Source organism: Babylonia areolata, chromosome 35 (genome assembly GCF_041734735.1).
Source record: "Babylonia areolata isolate BAREFJ2019XMU chromosome 35, ASM4173473v1, whole genome shotgun sequence".
NCBI classification, from domain to species: Eukaryota; Metazoa; Mollusca; class Gastropoda; order Neogastropoda; family Buccinidae; genus Babylonia; species Babylonia areolata.
The window spans coordinates 6457301-6472440 of record NC_134910.1 but is presented as its reverse complement, the minus strand read 5'-3'; the positions used below and the strand labels follow the sequence as shown (position 1 = coordinate 6472440).

General features: G+C 47.7%; 1 protein-coding gene across 18 annotated transcripts in view; it reads left to right on the top strand.

Moving 5' to 3' along the window:
• The window catches only part of LOC143277973 (talin-1-like), a 218750-nt gene that overhangs the window by 141439 nt on the left and 62171 nt on the right, over nucleotides 1–15140 (top strand). For all 18 annotated transcript variants that reach the window (XR_013053819.1, XM_076582975.1, XM_076582969.1 and 15 more), the window contains 11 exons: nucleotides 352–513; nucleotides 1057–1197; nucleotides 2230–2411; nucleotides 3743–3977; nucleotides 4964–5134; nucleotides 7040–7186; nucleotides 7593–7694; nucleotides 8636–8755; nucleotides 9785–9931; nucleotides 10567–10733; nucleotides 10964–11147. Coding sequence is in view for 17 of the 18 variants with exons in the window: in XM_076582975.1 (XP_076439090.1) it covers nucleotides 352–513; nucleotides 1057–1197; nucleotides 2230–2411; nucleotides 3743–3977; nucleotides 4964–5134; nucleotides 7040–7186; nucleotides 7593–7694; nucleotides 8636–8755; nucleotides 9785–9931; nucleotides 10567–10733; nucleotides 10964–11147 (1758 nt within the window). In the remaining variant the exon portion in view is untranslated. The remainder of the gene's footprint in view (nucleotides 1–351; nucleotides 514–1056; nucleotides 1198–2229; nucleotides 2412–3742; nucleotides 3978–4963; nucleotides 5135–7039; nucleotides 7187–7592; nucleotides 7695–8635; nucleotides 8756–9784; nucleotides 9932–10566; nucleotides 10734–10963; nucleotides 11148–15140) is intronic.

Sequence of the window (15140 nt, the reverse complement as noted above, 5' to 3'; positions counted from 1 at the left end):
TCTTGTCATTAAGTAGAGAGTTACTTTTAGATACAGATGCTGTCTTTGAAGGGAAGGTTAATTTTGATTGTCACTATGTTTTAATTGTGATTGTCTGCAGTAGTGTGTGCGTTGTTTGTGTATTCTGAGGAAGAAGTGTGTAGCAATAGTGGATTGAAGATGTGTCGTGTGGGAAGTTAGAGGTGTGTAACACCAGTGAGTTAAAGGTGTGTTTTTGGAAAGTTAAAAGCATGTAGTGGCAGTGTGTCAAAGATGTGTTGTGCGGGACGTTAAACGTGGGTAGCGTTGGTGTGTCAAAGGTATGTTATGTGGGAAGTAAAAAGTGTGTCAAAGATGTGTTGTGTGGGGCAGGTGCTGTCGGCAGCCACAGTGGTGGCCAAGCACACCTCGGCCTTGTGCAACGCGTGTCGCCTGGCCTCCTCCAAAACGGCCAACCCTGTGGCCAAGCGACACTTTGTGCAGAGCGCTAAAGACGTGGCCAACAGCACGGCTGCGCTGGTCAAAGCTATCAAGGTAATGTGGAGAGAGAGGGAAAGGGGGTAGTGGGGTGGGGGGAGGAGGAGGAAAAAGAGAGGGGAGTGAAGTGAAAGACCGAGAGAAAAAGAGAGAGAAGGGGTAGAGAGGAGAGAGAGGGGGGTGAAGTGAGAGAGAGAGAGAGAGGTAGGTGGGTGAAGTGAGAGAGGAGAGAGAGGGGGTGAAGTGAGAGAGAAGGGAGAGAGAGGGGGGTGAAGTGAGAGAGAGAGAGGAGAGAGAGGTGGGTGAAGTGAGAGAGAAGGGAGAGAGAGGGGGGTGAAGTGAGAGAGAGAGGAGAGAGAGGGGGATGAAGTGAGAGAGAGAGGAGGGGGGGGGGGGGTGAAGTGAGAGAGACAGTAGAGAGGGGGCTGAAGTGAGAGAGACAGGAGATAGATAGAAGAGAGAGGGGGGTTAAGTGAGAGAGAGAGGAGAGAGAGGGAGGGGGTTAAGTGAGAGAGAGAGAGGAGAGAGAGGGGGTGAGAGAAGAGACACAGAGAGAGAGAGAGAAGGGGAGGACTGATTCCTGTCTCTACACCACCACAGGCCCTGGACAGTGACTTCACGGAGGAGAACCGTCGGCGCTGTGCGGAGGCCGCCCGCCCACTGACTGACGCTGTGGAGGAGTTGACCACCTTCGCTTCTTCTCCAGAATTCGCCAGCAAGCCTGCCAAAATAAGTCATCAGGTACTGTGGGTGTCTGTGGGTGGGTCGGCGTGTGTGTAGGTGTTTGTGAGTGTGTGTGTGTGAGTGTGTGTGTTTGTGTGTGCATTTGAGTGAGAGAGAGAGAGAGAGAGAGTGTGTGTGTGTGTGGCAGGCAAGGCCAGGATACTTCACAAGACTAGACAAAACAACGTGTGTACATTGTTACCCTCATCACAGGCTCAGAGTCTAGGAGCCCACAGTGGTGGCTTGGAAGGCCATGACACAGTACAGTGCAGTACAGTACAGTACAGTACAATATGATACGATACAATACAGTACAATACAATACAATACAATACAACACAGCACAACACACACAGTAACAGGGCTGTACAGAGTCCCCCAGTTTGCAGGCCCTGAAAGCTCAGGAGCCCATGGTGATGGCCGGCAAGGTCATGATATAACACAACACAACACAACACAACACCACAGTAACAGGGCTGTACAAAGTTCCCCTCTTTTCAGGCCCAGAAGGCCGAAGACACAACACAACACAACACAACACAACACAACACAACACCTCACCACCCCACCCCACCCCACCCCACCCCACCACCACACCACACCAACCACACCACCACACCACCCCACACCACACCACACCACACCACACCACCCCACCACACCACCACCCCACACCACCACACCACCCCACACCACACCACACCACCCCACCCCACACCACCCCACACCACACCATACCACACAGCACCACACAACACCACAGTAACAGGGCTGTACAAAGTCCCCCACCTTTCAGGCCCAGAAGGCCCAAGACGACACAACACAACACACAACACAACACAACACAACACACAACACAACACAACACACCACACAACAGTAACATGGCTGTACAAAGTCCCCCTCCTTTCAGGCCCAGAAGGCCCAAGACAACACAACAACACAACACAACACCACACAGCACCACACAACACCACACCACAGCACCACACCACAACACACCACACCACACCACAGTAACAGGGCTGTACAAAGTCCCCCTCCTTTCAGGCCCAGAAGGCCCAAGAGCCCATCGTGGTGGCGGGCAAGGCCATGATGGACGGAGCCTGCCACATGCTGCAGGCAGCCAAACAGCTGGCCGTCAACCCCCGCGACCCCGCCACCTACCAGCTGTACTCCTCGCACTCCAAGAGCGTGTCTGACTCCATCAAACGCCTTGTCTCCTCCATCAGGTAATCCTCCCGCCTTGTGTGTGTGTGTGGGGGTGTGTGTGTGTGTGTGAATAGAATAGAATAGATGTTATTGTCATGAAACCGTAAGGTTTATAAGACAAAGTGCAGTGGTAAATGAATGAACGAATGAAAAACACACAATTAATCAATCAGTTAACGCAGCAAATTGCAGCAGCATTCATAAACAAATTTTCCCAATTTTGTTTTTATATATTCATCATCTGTTAGCATCACCTGACTGGGAATATGACCTGTGTTGTTCAAATTTTGAATATCCTTTAAAAATTTTGGCCTTAATGTTTTATATTTAATACAGTGATCAAGAAAATGGATTTCGTCTTCCAGGATGTTACACTTGTTGCACAATCTGTCTTCTTGTGGAATATTTAAATATCTACCTTTCTCATTCTTTAGGTCATTGTGTGTGTGTGTGTGTGTGTGTGTGTGTGTGTGTGTGTGTGTGTGTGTGTGTGTCTGCTGGAAGGTGGTAGAGTTGTTAAGACACTTATCTGCCAATACAGTGTTGGTGAGGGTATGGGGTTTCTTCTTCTTCTTCTTCTTCTTCTTTTTCTTCTTCTTCTTCTTCGTTCATGGGCTGCAACTCTCACGTTCACCGGCATGTACACGAGTGGGCTTTGACGTGTATGACTGTTTTCACCCCGCCATATATAGGCAGCCTTACTCCGTTTTCAGGGGTATACGGGGTTTGAATCCCGTTCTCACCCTCTTTCTCAAGTTTCGCTGGAAAATCATGACTGTCTATAGTCATTCAGATAGGATGATAATCTGAGGTCCTGTGTGCGGCATGCACTTGGCACACCGGAAAAAAACAACAACCCATGTAACGTAGCATTTTGTCCTCTGGGGAAATTCTATAGAAGAAATCCATGTGATGGGTACGTGAACATGTGTGTAGGCATTCAGGGTGTGACTAGTGCATTGGGTGATGCTGCTGGTCAGGCATGTCCCTGGTAGATGTAGTGTAGTGCATATGTATTTGTCCAAATTTCAGCGACACCTGTTTTGAGAAACTCTGTGTGTTTGTGTTATACGTGTGTGTGTGTGTGTGTGTGTGTGTGTGTGTGTGTGTTATACGTGTGTGTGTGTGTGTGTGTGTGTGTGTGTGTGTGTTATACGTGTGTGTGTGTGTGTGTGTTATATGAATGTGTATGTGTTATACATGTGTGTGTGTGCGTGTGTGTTAATACGTGTGTGTGTGTGTGTGTGTGTCTGTGTGTTGTGTGTGTGTCTGTGTGTTATACATGTGTGTGTGATACACATGTGTGTGTTATACATGTGTGTGTTATACATGTCTGTTTGTATGTGTGCAGGGACAGTGCCCCAGGCCAGAAGGAGTGCGACCATGCCATTGGCAACCTGAACCGCACGATCCGCGAGCTGGACCAGGCGTCCCTGGAGGCCATCCGACAGAACTTGGCCCCGCGGGAAAACAACACGCTGAAGGGCTTCCAGGAGCAGATGATCAACAGCGCCCGGGAGATCCTGGATCGGGTGGAGGACATCCGACAGGCCGCCAAGCAGGAGCCGGAGAACCTGGGACACCTGGTCAGTGAGGGTCTCCGTCTGTGGGGAGGCTGGGGGAGAGGGGAAGTGAGGACACACACACACACACAGGCATGCCTTCTGTTACTTAGGACGCGTATTTGTCCCAGAAAATTGATAAAATAGACAAGGTGTCACGGAACTACGGATATCTACTGCATGTCCTAGAAAAGGAAAAAAAAAAATCTGATTGTAACATTTTTTCATCTAAGTACAAGTGTACCCATAGATGGCTTTTCGACCATTGATGAAGACACTTTGTTAAGACTTACGGAAATGCTGCCGGATATTACCGAAGCCACTTTGTGAAAAGCTGGAACTGTCCAAACAGTACCAAAGCCATTTTGTGAAAGTCCGCTCAATTTCCATTAGCGCTGAAGTGACTTCTGCAAGACCAGTGCGCATGCGGGTAATCACTGACTGTATGTTTGTTGAGAAGTTCCTGAAAATAATACCCTGTCCCTGATTCTGATGTGTGTCGTTCCTGAAAGCAAATCTGGGGGAAGGCATGCCTGCACACACAGAGGGGGAGATGTGTAGTGATGACACACACAGAGGGGTAGATGTGTAGTGATGACACACACAGAGGGGGAGATGTGTAGTGATGACACACACAGAGGGGGAGATGTGTAGTGATGACACACACAGAGGGGGAGATGTGTAGTGATGACACACAGAGGGGTAGATGTGTAGTGATGACACACAGAGGGGTAGATGTGTAGTGATGACACACAGAGGGGTAGATGTGTAGTGATGACACACACAGAGGGGTAGATGTGTAGTGATGACACACACAGAGGGGTAGATGTGTAGTGATGACACACAGAGGGGTAGATGTGTAGTGATGACACACACAGAGGGGTAGATGTGTAGTGATGACACACAGAGGGGTAGATGTGTAGTGATGACACACATATAGAGGGGTAGATGTGTAGTGATGACACACACAGAGGGAGTCGACTTGACCAGGTGTGCCGTGCTGTGTGCAGGTGTCGACAGTGACGTCGTACTTTGACCCGCTGACCGAGTCGGCCATCGGCACAGCCTCCAAGACGATGAACTCCAAGCAGCAGATGACGCTGCTGGACCTGACCAAGACGGTGGCGGAGTCCGCTCTGCAGCTGATGTACGCTGCCAAGGAGGGAGGCGGCAACCCCAAGGTCAGTGCACTCAGTGGGTTGGTGGGGGTGGGGGGGGGGTCGAGTCTGAGGATAGCTGTGTGTTGTTTTGTTGGGATCGGGGAGAGATTGATGCAAAAATCCTATACTGACTATCAGCGATTCGTGGGATTGACTCTGAGAATAACAGTTGTTTTTCTGTTTGGATTAGTGAGAGGCTGTTGTGGGAATCGACTGTGATAATAACTGTTGTTTTCTGTCTGGATTAGGGAGAGATTTTTGCGGGAATCAACTCTTAGAACAACTGTTGTTTTCTGTTTGGATTATGGAGAGGTTATTGCGGGAATCAACTCAGAGAATGACTTTAGTTTTGGACCAGGGAGAGGTGATTGCAGGAATCAACTCAGAGAATGACTTCAGTTTGGACCAGGGAGAGGTTATTGCGGGAATCAACTCAGAGAATGACTTCAGTTTGGACCAGGGAGAGGTTATTGCGGGAATCAACTCAGAGAATGACTTTAGTTTTGGACCAGGGAGAGGTTATTGCAGGAATCAACTCAGAGGATGACTTCAGTTTGGACCAGGGAGAGGTTATTGCAGGAATCAACTCAGAGAATGACTTCAGTTTGGACCAGGGAGAGGTTATTGCAGGAATCAGCCCTGAGAATAACTGTTGCTTTCTGTTTGGATTATGGAAAGATTATTGCTGGAATGGACTGTGAGGATAGCTGTTGGTTTGTGTGGATAGGGGAGAGGTTATTGTTAAACTTGACTGCTTCATTGCAGTTGGGGGGGTGGGGGGGGGTGGTATATACTCTGAGAACAAGTGCTGCTTTCTCAGTTTCTGTTAGGATTGGTGAGAGAAATTGTTGCTCAACTTAACAAATGGTCAGGGGGATCTGTTCTGAAATTTCTGTGAGGGAGTATTGGGGAGGGATTGCTGCTAATCTTAAGTAACTGCCTCAGAGCGGTTAGGCGGTGGACTCTGAGAATGTTATTTCCTGTTATGATCGGGGAGATATGATTACTAAACTTAACTCTACTCTGGAACGATTATGATATTTTCTGCTTCATCGTGGAGAGATTGTTGCTAAACTTTTCTTCGCTCTGCTCTTAGATATATGCATTATTTTCTGTTTGATCATGGAGGGATTGTTGCTAAACTTGACTGAATTACCCTGAAATGGTTACGAGGTTCTACTTTGAGAAATGCGTTGTGACAAAAAAGAAATACAACGCAGTGCACCAAAACGCAAAGCATCGCAGTGCGTTACAATGCAACACAACGCAGCACATGACAGCACAGTGATTGTAGTGAATGTGTGACGGACCACCCAGGCCCACCGGTCCATCGACAACGCGGCAGACGACATGAAGGAGGTGCTGCTAGACAACACAACACAGCACAACAGCACAGCACAGGCAACACAACACAACACAACACAGCACAGCACAGGCAACACAACACAGCACAACACAGCACAGCACAGCACAGCACAGCACAGCACAGGCAACACAACACAGCACAGCACAGGCAACACAACACAGCACAACACAGCACAGCACAGCACAGCACAGCACAACACAGGCAACACAACACAGCACAACACATTGCAGCACTGTGCCACAGCACGGCATGTCATGATGATGATAAGTGTGTGACAGGCCACCCAGGCCCACCAGTCCATCGACAACGCGGCAGACGACATGAAGGACGTTCTGCAATACAACACAACACAGTACAACACAACACAACACAGCTTAACATGACGATGACATGATGATAACATGATGATAAGTGTGTGACAGGCCACCCAGGCCCACCAGTCCATCGACAACGCGGCAGACGACATGAAGGACGTGCTGCAATACAACACAACACAACACAATACAACACAACACAACACAGCTTAACATGATGATGACATGATGATAACTGTGTGACAGGCCACCCAGGCCCACCAGTCCATCGACAACGCGGCAGACGACATGAAGGACGTGCTGCAGGACTTGCTGCAGACCATGGAGGAGGCCGCCTCCCAGCAGGGTGTGGTCTCCAACATGATTGACAGCATCGCCAAGTCCATCACCAGGGTAGGGGGTGTGGGTGTGTGAGTAGGTGTGAGTGGGTGTGGTTGGTGGGTGTGTGAATTGGTGTAAGTGTGGGTGTGTGGGAATGGGTATGTGTGTGGGGGTGGGGGGGATGTGTGTGTGAGTTGGTGTGTGTGTGTGTGCTTTGACTTTTGACACATTCCATTTGTGTTGTTAGAAAGTCTCGATTATATAGTGCCCTGTCCTGTTGATTTTTGTTACTATTCTTCTCCCCCCCTCCCCCTCCCCCTTCCCCACCTTCCCCTTCCCCTCCTTACACCCCCCCCTCCCCCTGACCTCGATATACAGAATGGTGAATCACATGATAAACTGGCAGAACAACAACTGGTGTGGATGTAATACAGAATGATGAATCACATGGTTGATGTTGATGTTGATGATGTTTCAGACGGACGAGCGCGTGACCATCAGTGAAGAGGTGTCCTTTGTGGATCACCAGACCAACATGGTGCGTCTGGCCAAACAGATCGCCCGCACCGCACAGGACATGGTGAGTGGCCCCCCCTGTTGTCTGTTGCCTCCCCTTAACATGGCTGTTGTCAGGGGAAAGGCTAGGGCTGTGACTTCAGGGCGGAGCTGTGATGATGATGATGATGATGATGTGGTGTGAGTGTGTGTGTACGTTCCCTCTCTCTCCATTGCTCAAGTGTGTATGCTTGCATTGGGTAGAAGCTGAAAACTTAACTGATGAAGACATGCTATATATATATATATATTTTTTTTTGTTTTTGTTTTTTTTGTCATATGCTTGATGTTGTTGGCCTTTCAGCTGATGCAGTGAGGCATGATGTGTTGAGAAGGGGTGTGTGTTATGCTGGTTGAAGAGCTGGTGACGATTGATAAGTCCGTTGTTAGTCCATTTATCGTAATGTGGAAGTAATCTGTACACAGATGGGCAAGTCGATGTGATATAGACATGATGTATACACAGATGGACAAGTTGAATAAATGTGGAGGTGATTTGTACACAGATGGGCAAGTCAAATTAATGTGAAGGTGATGTGTTCACAAATGGGCAAGTTGATGTATGGAAGTGATGTGCACACAGATGGGCAAGTTGATGTATGGAAGTGATGTGTACACAGATGGGCAAGTTGATGTATGGAAGTGATGTGTACACAGATGGGCAAGTTGAATTAATGTGAAGGTGATGTGTACACAGACGGGCAAGTTGATGTATGGAAGTGATGTGTACATAGATGGGCAAGTTGAATTAATGTGAAGGTGATGTGTACACAGATGGGCAAGTTGATGTATGGAAGTGATGTGTACACAGATGGGCAAGTTGATGTATGGAAGTGATGTGTACACAGATGGGCAAGTTGATATATGGGAGGTGATGTGTACACAGATGGTTAAATCAATGTACTGTGGAGGTCATGTGTACACAGACGGGCAAGTCAATGTTATGTGGACATGATGTGTACACAGATCGGCAAGTCGACCACCAATGTTGGACAGCTGGGTGTGCTGGCCAATCAGATGACCAGGGACTACAACCAGCTGGCCAGTGCCTCCTGTGGGGCCGCTGCTGCCACCAACAACTCTGATGTGAGTGTGGGTGTGGGTGTGGGCGGGTGTGTGGGTGTGTGTTTGATAGATTGCCAGTTGTTTGATGAACAGATAAGGTATGCCGCCTTTCATGTGTTTGCATGTGTACTCAGTGTGTTCAATTGCTGGTGGTGTTTGGACAGTGACCAGAACATGTATTGTGTGTGTGTGTGTGTGTGTGACAGATTGCCAGAACATGTATGATGTTCACTCTGTGACGTATTCTCTGTCTGACCTGATCATGTATGTGTACATATTGTCTGTGTGAACAGTACATTCATTATGTGTTTTCAGTGGTACTGACACATTGACCAGAACAATGTATGATGCGTTGTGTGTGTAACCAGAACATGTATGATGCATTGTTTGTGTGACAGATTACAAGAACATGTATGATGTATTGTGTGTCACAGATTGCCAGAACATGTATGATGTGTTCTGTATGTGACCAGAACATGTGTGGTGCATTGTGTGTGACATATAGCCAGAACATGTATAATGCATTGTGTGACAGATTACAGCATGTATGATGCATTCATGTGCTAGATTGCCAGAATATATATGATGTAATTCTCTGTGTGACCAGAACATGTATGATGTACTGTGTGTGACCAGAACATGTATGATGTACTGTGTGTGACCAGGACATGTATGATGTATTCTGTGTGTGACCAGGACATGTATGATGTATTCTGTGTGTGACCAGAACATGTATGATGCAGTGTGTGTGACCAGAACATATATGATGTATTCTCTGTGTGACCAGAACATGTATGATGTATTCTGTGTATGACCAGAACATATATGGTTTGACCAGAACATGTATGATGTATTCTGTGTGTGACCAGAACATGTATGATGCACTGTGTGTGACCAGAACATGTATGATGCATTCTGTGTGTGACCAGAACATGTATGATGTATTCTGTGTGTGACCAGAACATGTATGATGCATTCTGTGTGTGACCAGAACATGTATGATGCATTCTGTGTGTGACCAGAACATGTATGATGCACTGTGTGTGACAGATTGCCAACCGTATCCGCACGACAGTGCAGGATCTGGGGAAGAGCTGCATTGAGGTGGTGCAGGACGCAGGCAGACTGCAGAGCGACCCCTCTGACAGCTATGGTCAGCGCGACCTCTGTGACCATGCCCGCACCATCGCTGAAAAGGTAACTCTGCTCACCTCTGGCTTTTTGGGGCGTTCATGGCTTTCGGAGGGTGATTTGCTGATCGTGATAGTTTGTTGTCACATACTGACAGTGTTATACCGGTGCAAGGAGAGATGCCAGCTGTCATGATTTCGCCGTATTTTGTTACGTTTGAGCATGATTTGTTCCGGTGTTACGCCGATGTAAAAATTGTTCCGACAAGTTCATTTTCGACTACATACCATGGTCACATGCTTTCCTGTCCTAACATTACCCAGACGCTCTAGACTTATCGATCACGAAGCCAGGGCAGTCACCACTAACCTTTATCTCACATGATGATGTTCAGCTAATAAAGTGAGTGTTCACATTGATACAGCACGGAGTGGACCAGTCAGCTTAACTGTTTGCCTGACCAAGAGAGAACATGGCTGAATCTAGTGTTTGTATGCATTGTGGATAAAATGTACATTTACTGATGTGGCTTGGAGTCCGAGTGTTCCTACCAGATTCAAAATGTTTCTACCAAATTTTTGTGATTGTTCCCGCAAACACTTGACAGGGGTTGGCATCTCTGCACCAGCTGTAGGTGTATTAGAACACAGGTGTGTGAGGTGTGTCCAGGTGTGTAAGGCCAGGTGTGAATGATGGTGCAGGTGTCGTACGTGCTGGCAGCCCTGCAGGCGGGGGCGAGGGGAACGCAGGCCTGCATCAACGCTGCGTCCACCGTGTCCGGCATCATCGGAGACCTGGACACCACCATCATGTTTGCCTCTGCCGGCACCCTCAACCCTGAGGGCGATGAGACTTTCGCTGATCAGAGGTCAGTGTGGGGGTGTGGGTGTGGGTGGGAGGGGGTGTGGATGTGTGTGTGTGTGTGTGTGTGTGTGTGTGTGTAGATGATTGAGAGAGAGAGTGTGTGTGTGTGTGTGTAGATGATTGAGAGTGTTTGTGTGTGTGTGTGTGTGTGTGTGTGATATTGAACAGAAGTAAATGCCCCGGTCAGACTTCCGCATTAAGAACGCACTGTATGTATGTGTGTGTTGTTCTCAGAGAGAACATCCTGAAGACGGCCAAAGCCCTGGTGGACGACACCAAGACACTGGTGGCGGGGGCAGCCTCCAACCAGGAACAGCTGGCTGCCGCTGCTCAGGCCGCCGTCAAAACCATCACACGCCTCGCTGACGTCGTCAAGATCGGGGCCGGCTCCTTGGGACCTGAACAGCCTGAGGCACAGGTAGGGAGCTTTTGTGTGCGTGTGTGTAGGTGTGTGCGCATATGTGTGAGTGTGCGTGTGTTGGTGGACGTGGGTGTGTGTGTGTGTGTGTTGGTGCAGGCATGCAGCTATTTGTGAAGTGTGCTCCCCAGTGGAGTGAAGTTGACGCCAGCACCGTGAGAGCAGGTATGTTGGCTTTGTGCACGTCAGGTGAAATTCCATGGACACTACCGTGAAGGGAAACCTCTTGTGGGCAGCAGCTAGAAATTCATGGAAAACTGTCGAGTGAAAAACTTCATTTTTTTTGTGGATGAGATGTTGCCAAGATTTTCTTACAACATGTAAGTTACTTTCTTGTATGTGTGTCAAACAAACGTACATATTGGAAGGCAAAGAAAAACTGTTTCCATACATGCAGTATTGCCCTGACAATTTTACCTTTCTTTTATGTATATCTTTAAACATGCAGTATTGCCCTGACAATTTTACCTTTCTTTTATGTATATCTTTAGCAAAGGTATCCAGTGCAGTGATGAAGGAGGTGTAATTTGTCAGTCATGAAGGCGTTTTGGTGTATTTTTAGAAAGCTAAAAACATCCAGCAAGAGCCGTATAAAGCACAAATTGAGGGAGGTTTGGTGTATTTTTAGAAAGCTAAAAACATCCAGCAAGAGCCGTATAAAGCACAAATTGAGGGAGGTTTGGTGTATTTTTAGAAAGCTAAAAACATCCAGCAAGAGCCATAGAAAGCACAAATTGAAGGAGGTTTGGTGTATTTTTAGAAAGCTAAAAACATCCAGCAAGAGCCATAAAAAGCACAAATTGAAGGTGGTTTGGGAAACTCGACACCCAAAGTGTTGTACATCTCTGACATTTTGGGGGGGGGGGGGGGGACGGGGTTGCTTCTGTGTTACGTCCATGGATTTGCGCCTGTGTGCATTGGTGTGTGTTGATGTGATTTGATGTGTGTTGATGTGATTTGGCATGGAGCCGATACTTCCTACAGTCCTTCACACCTGCCTGCCTCCGCGTTGTCTGTTGTTGTCGGTCACATCGTCTGCACCAACCAGCAAGGGGGCTGGGCGGGGTGGGGGGGTCACCTTTACATTCTGTTACAAAACACCTGAGGAAATGATCACAGTGATAATCACAGTCAGTGAAGGGTTCAGTGAAATATTATTTGAACAGCAGATGGAACTGAGAGATGGAGTAATTTCACCAGTTTAGGTGTTTTGAGGTCAGTTTTTTTTTTCTGTTGATGTTGTTAGTAACTGCATTGACAGAAGAAGTGTGACAGGACACACTGTTTTGGTGTGCGTTGCGATGTGTGCCATGCCTTTGTGCTGAGAGAATGCGTTCAGAAATGTTCTGTTCAGAATAGTCATGAATAGATTTCTCTTGGCCCTTAGAGAGAGAGAGAGAGAGAGAGAGAGAGAATTTTCCATCAGTTACATATATTTTTTTTCCATTTCATCTGTTCACTGTTACCAAGCTGAGTGACAATGTCACTGATGTGCAGTGTTTCAAGGCACAGGTGTGGAGGACCTAGGAGCATGCAGGTTTTGCTGTCATGGTTTTGGTAGTTACAGGGAGCCAGAATGTGCTTGGGAATTACAGGGAACTGGAGGGTGCTTGGGAATTACAGGGAAGTGGAGGGTGCTTGGGAATTATAGCTAAGTGGAGGGTGCTTGGGAATTACAGGGAACTGGAGGGTGCTTGGGAATTATAGGGAACTGGAGGGTGCTTGGGAATTATAGGGAACTGGAATGTGCTTGGGAATTATAGGGAACTGGAGGGTGCTTGGGAATTATAGGAAAGTGGAGGGTGCTTGGGAATTACAGGGAACTGGAGGGTGCTTGGGAATTACAGGGAACTGGAGGGTGCTTGGGAATTATAGCTAAGTGGAGGGTGCTTGGGAATTATAGGGAAGTGGAGGGTGCTTGGGAATTATAGGGAAGTGGAGGGTGCTTGGGAATTATAGGGAAGTGGAGGGTGCTTGGGAATTATAGGGAAGTGGAGGGTGCTTGGGAATTGTAGGGAGGTGGAGGGTGCTGGATGGGAGAAGGGAAGGAGTGTAGTGGTGGTGGTGGTGGTGGTGGGGCCTCTCTGGGGTTGACTTGTGTCACACACATCAGGAGTTCAGAGTTCACACTCAAGAGAGAGAATCTCATCCAACAGCAGTCTTTCAGTGCCGACAAAGGTTGGATGTCACAGTTTTCCAGTGATGACAAAGGTTGGATGTCACAGTTTTCCAGTGGTTGGATGTCACAGTTTTCCAGAGGTTGGATGTCACAGTTTTCCAGTGATGACAAAGGTTGGATGTCACAGTCTTCCAGTGATGACAAAGGTTGGATGTCACAGTCTTCCAGTGATGACAAAGGTTGGATGTCACAGTTTTCCAGTGATGACAAAGGTTGGATGTCACAGTTTTCCAGTGATGACAAAGGTTGGATGTCACAGTCTTCCAGTGATGGCAAAGGTTGGATGTCAATCTTTCTTCAGCAGAAATCACACTCTGTTGCTGAACATTAAAAAAACAACCCATTGAGGTGAACATTTTGTGACGGACACAGTGATTGGCTTTGAGGTGAAAGGTGTCAGCCTGAGAACAGGAGAGAAAGCTGTCTGCTGGTGGTGAGAGTCACCTGTCTTCAGACAATGGAATGGATGACAGGGAGGGAAAAGGGGGGGACACCTGTCACCAGAACAACGAAGGGATGTGATCATTAAATGTTGGCTGGAAAACCAAACTGAGCATTTAGTCATGTGAATGAGATGGTAAAACCAAGGCCGTGTGTGTGCTGCGTGTATTTGGCACACTGAAAAAGAGCCCATGGTGACAGAAGTGTTGTCCTCTGGAAAAAAATTCCGTCGAAGAAATCCTCTCTTGATAGTCACACAAAGAAATAAACATGCATTGGGTTATGCTGCTGGTCAGACACGTGCCTAGCAGATGTGGTGTAGCGTGTGTGGATTTGTCAGAACACAGTGACGCCCCGTTGGGAAACAGAAACTGTGACGTGTATCAGTGGAGGGAGAGGCTCAAAGAAGTGCTGAATTGGATGGACTGAGGAGGAAAGATCATGGAAGAAATACATGATTTGAAATACTTGAAAATACATGATTATTGGCTGTAGCTACTTTCGTTTTCTCTGCATTGGCGGGTCGTAGTTTGCACAGGACAGGAATCAGACCCCTGCCGGAGTCTGCACTAGTGGTCACTGTCAGTATGTTACTTAACTCTCTCCATACGAACGGCGAAAGGGACGACGTTAACAGCGTTTCACCCCAATTACCATGATCAAAATATTGCAAGCGGAAGGCTCTTATACTGAAGAGGTGAATGTTGACAGAGAATACCACAATTCTGACGATGGAAGCTAAAGGTTGGGTCATTCAGACACCCTCTGGACATCCGAAGGGTCTGTGTAGAGGAAAAGAGAGGACTGGCCGTACTGAGCGAGTTAAACGTAATTTTAGGAAGAAAATTTCCTATTTTGAATTCCCACACAAGCAGTGAAGGAAGGGCAAGTGGACGAGGTGAAGAAAAACCACCACCACCAGCACCAAGAAAAAAACTGTGCCACACAAGGAAGTGCTGCGTCAGGTGTTTCTCCTGCCAAGGTCTGGCTCCGTGTGGCCGTCAGGCAGGGCAGACAGGAGCAGGACAGGTTGTGCAGTACTGCGGGAGGGAGGGGGGGGGGGGTGGGGAGGGTTGCATATCATCATGGAGTGCCACAGAGAAAGATTTGGGGTGTAGCTCTATCTGCAGGTACTGAACAGCACATTTCAGTGTTATGGTGTGAGTGTTTGTTTTTTTTTGTTGTTGTTTAATGATTAACTTGAGTTTTTCTTTTCTTTTCTTTTTGTATTAACCAGTAGCATTCACCACTGTTGTGGAGTTTGGTGCACATTAACCATTGTGGTTGTGTGTTCGATATCTAACAGAACAGTGTCACATTTCCCATGAGTAACTTGATGATGATGATGGTGGTGCTGTGTATGTGTTTGTGAG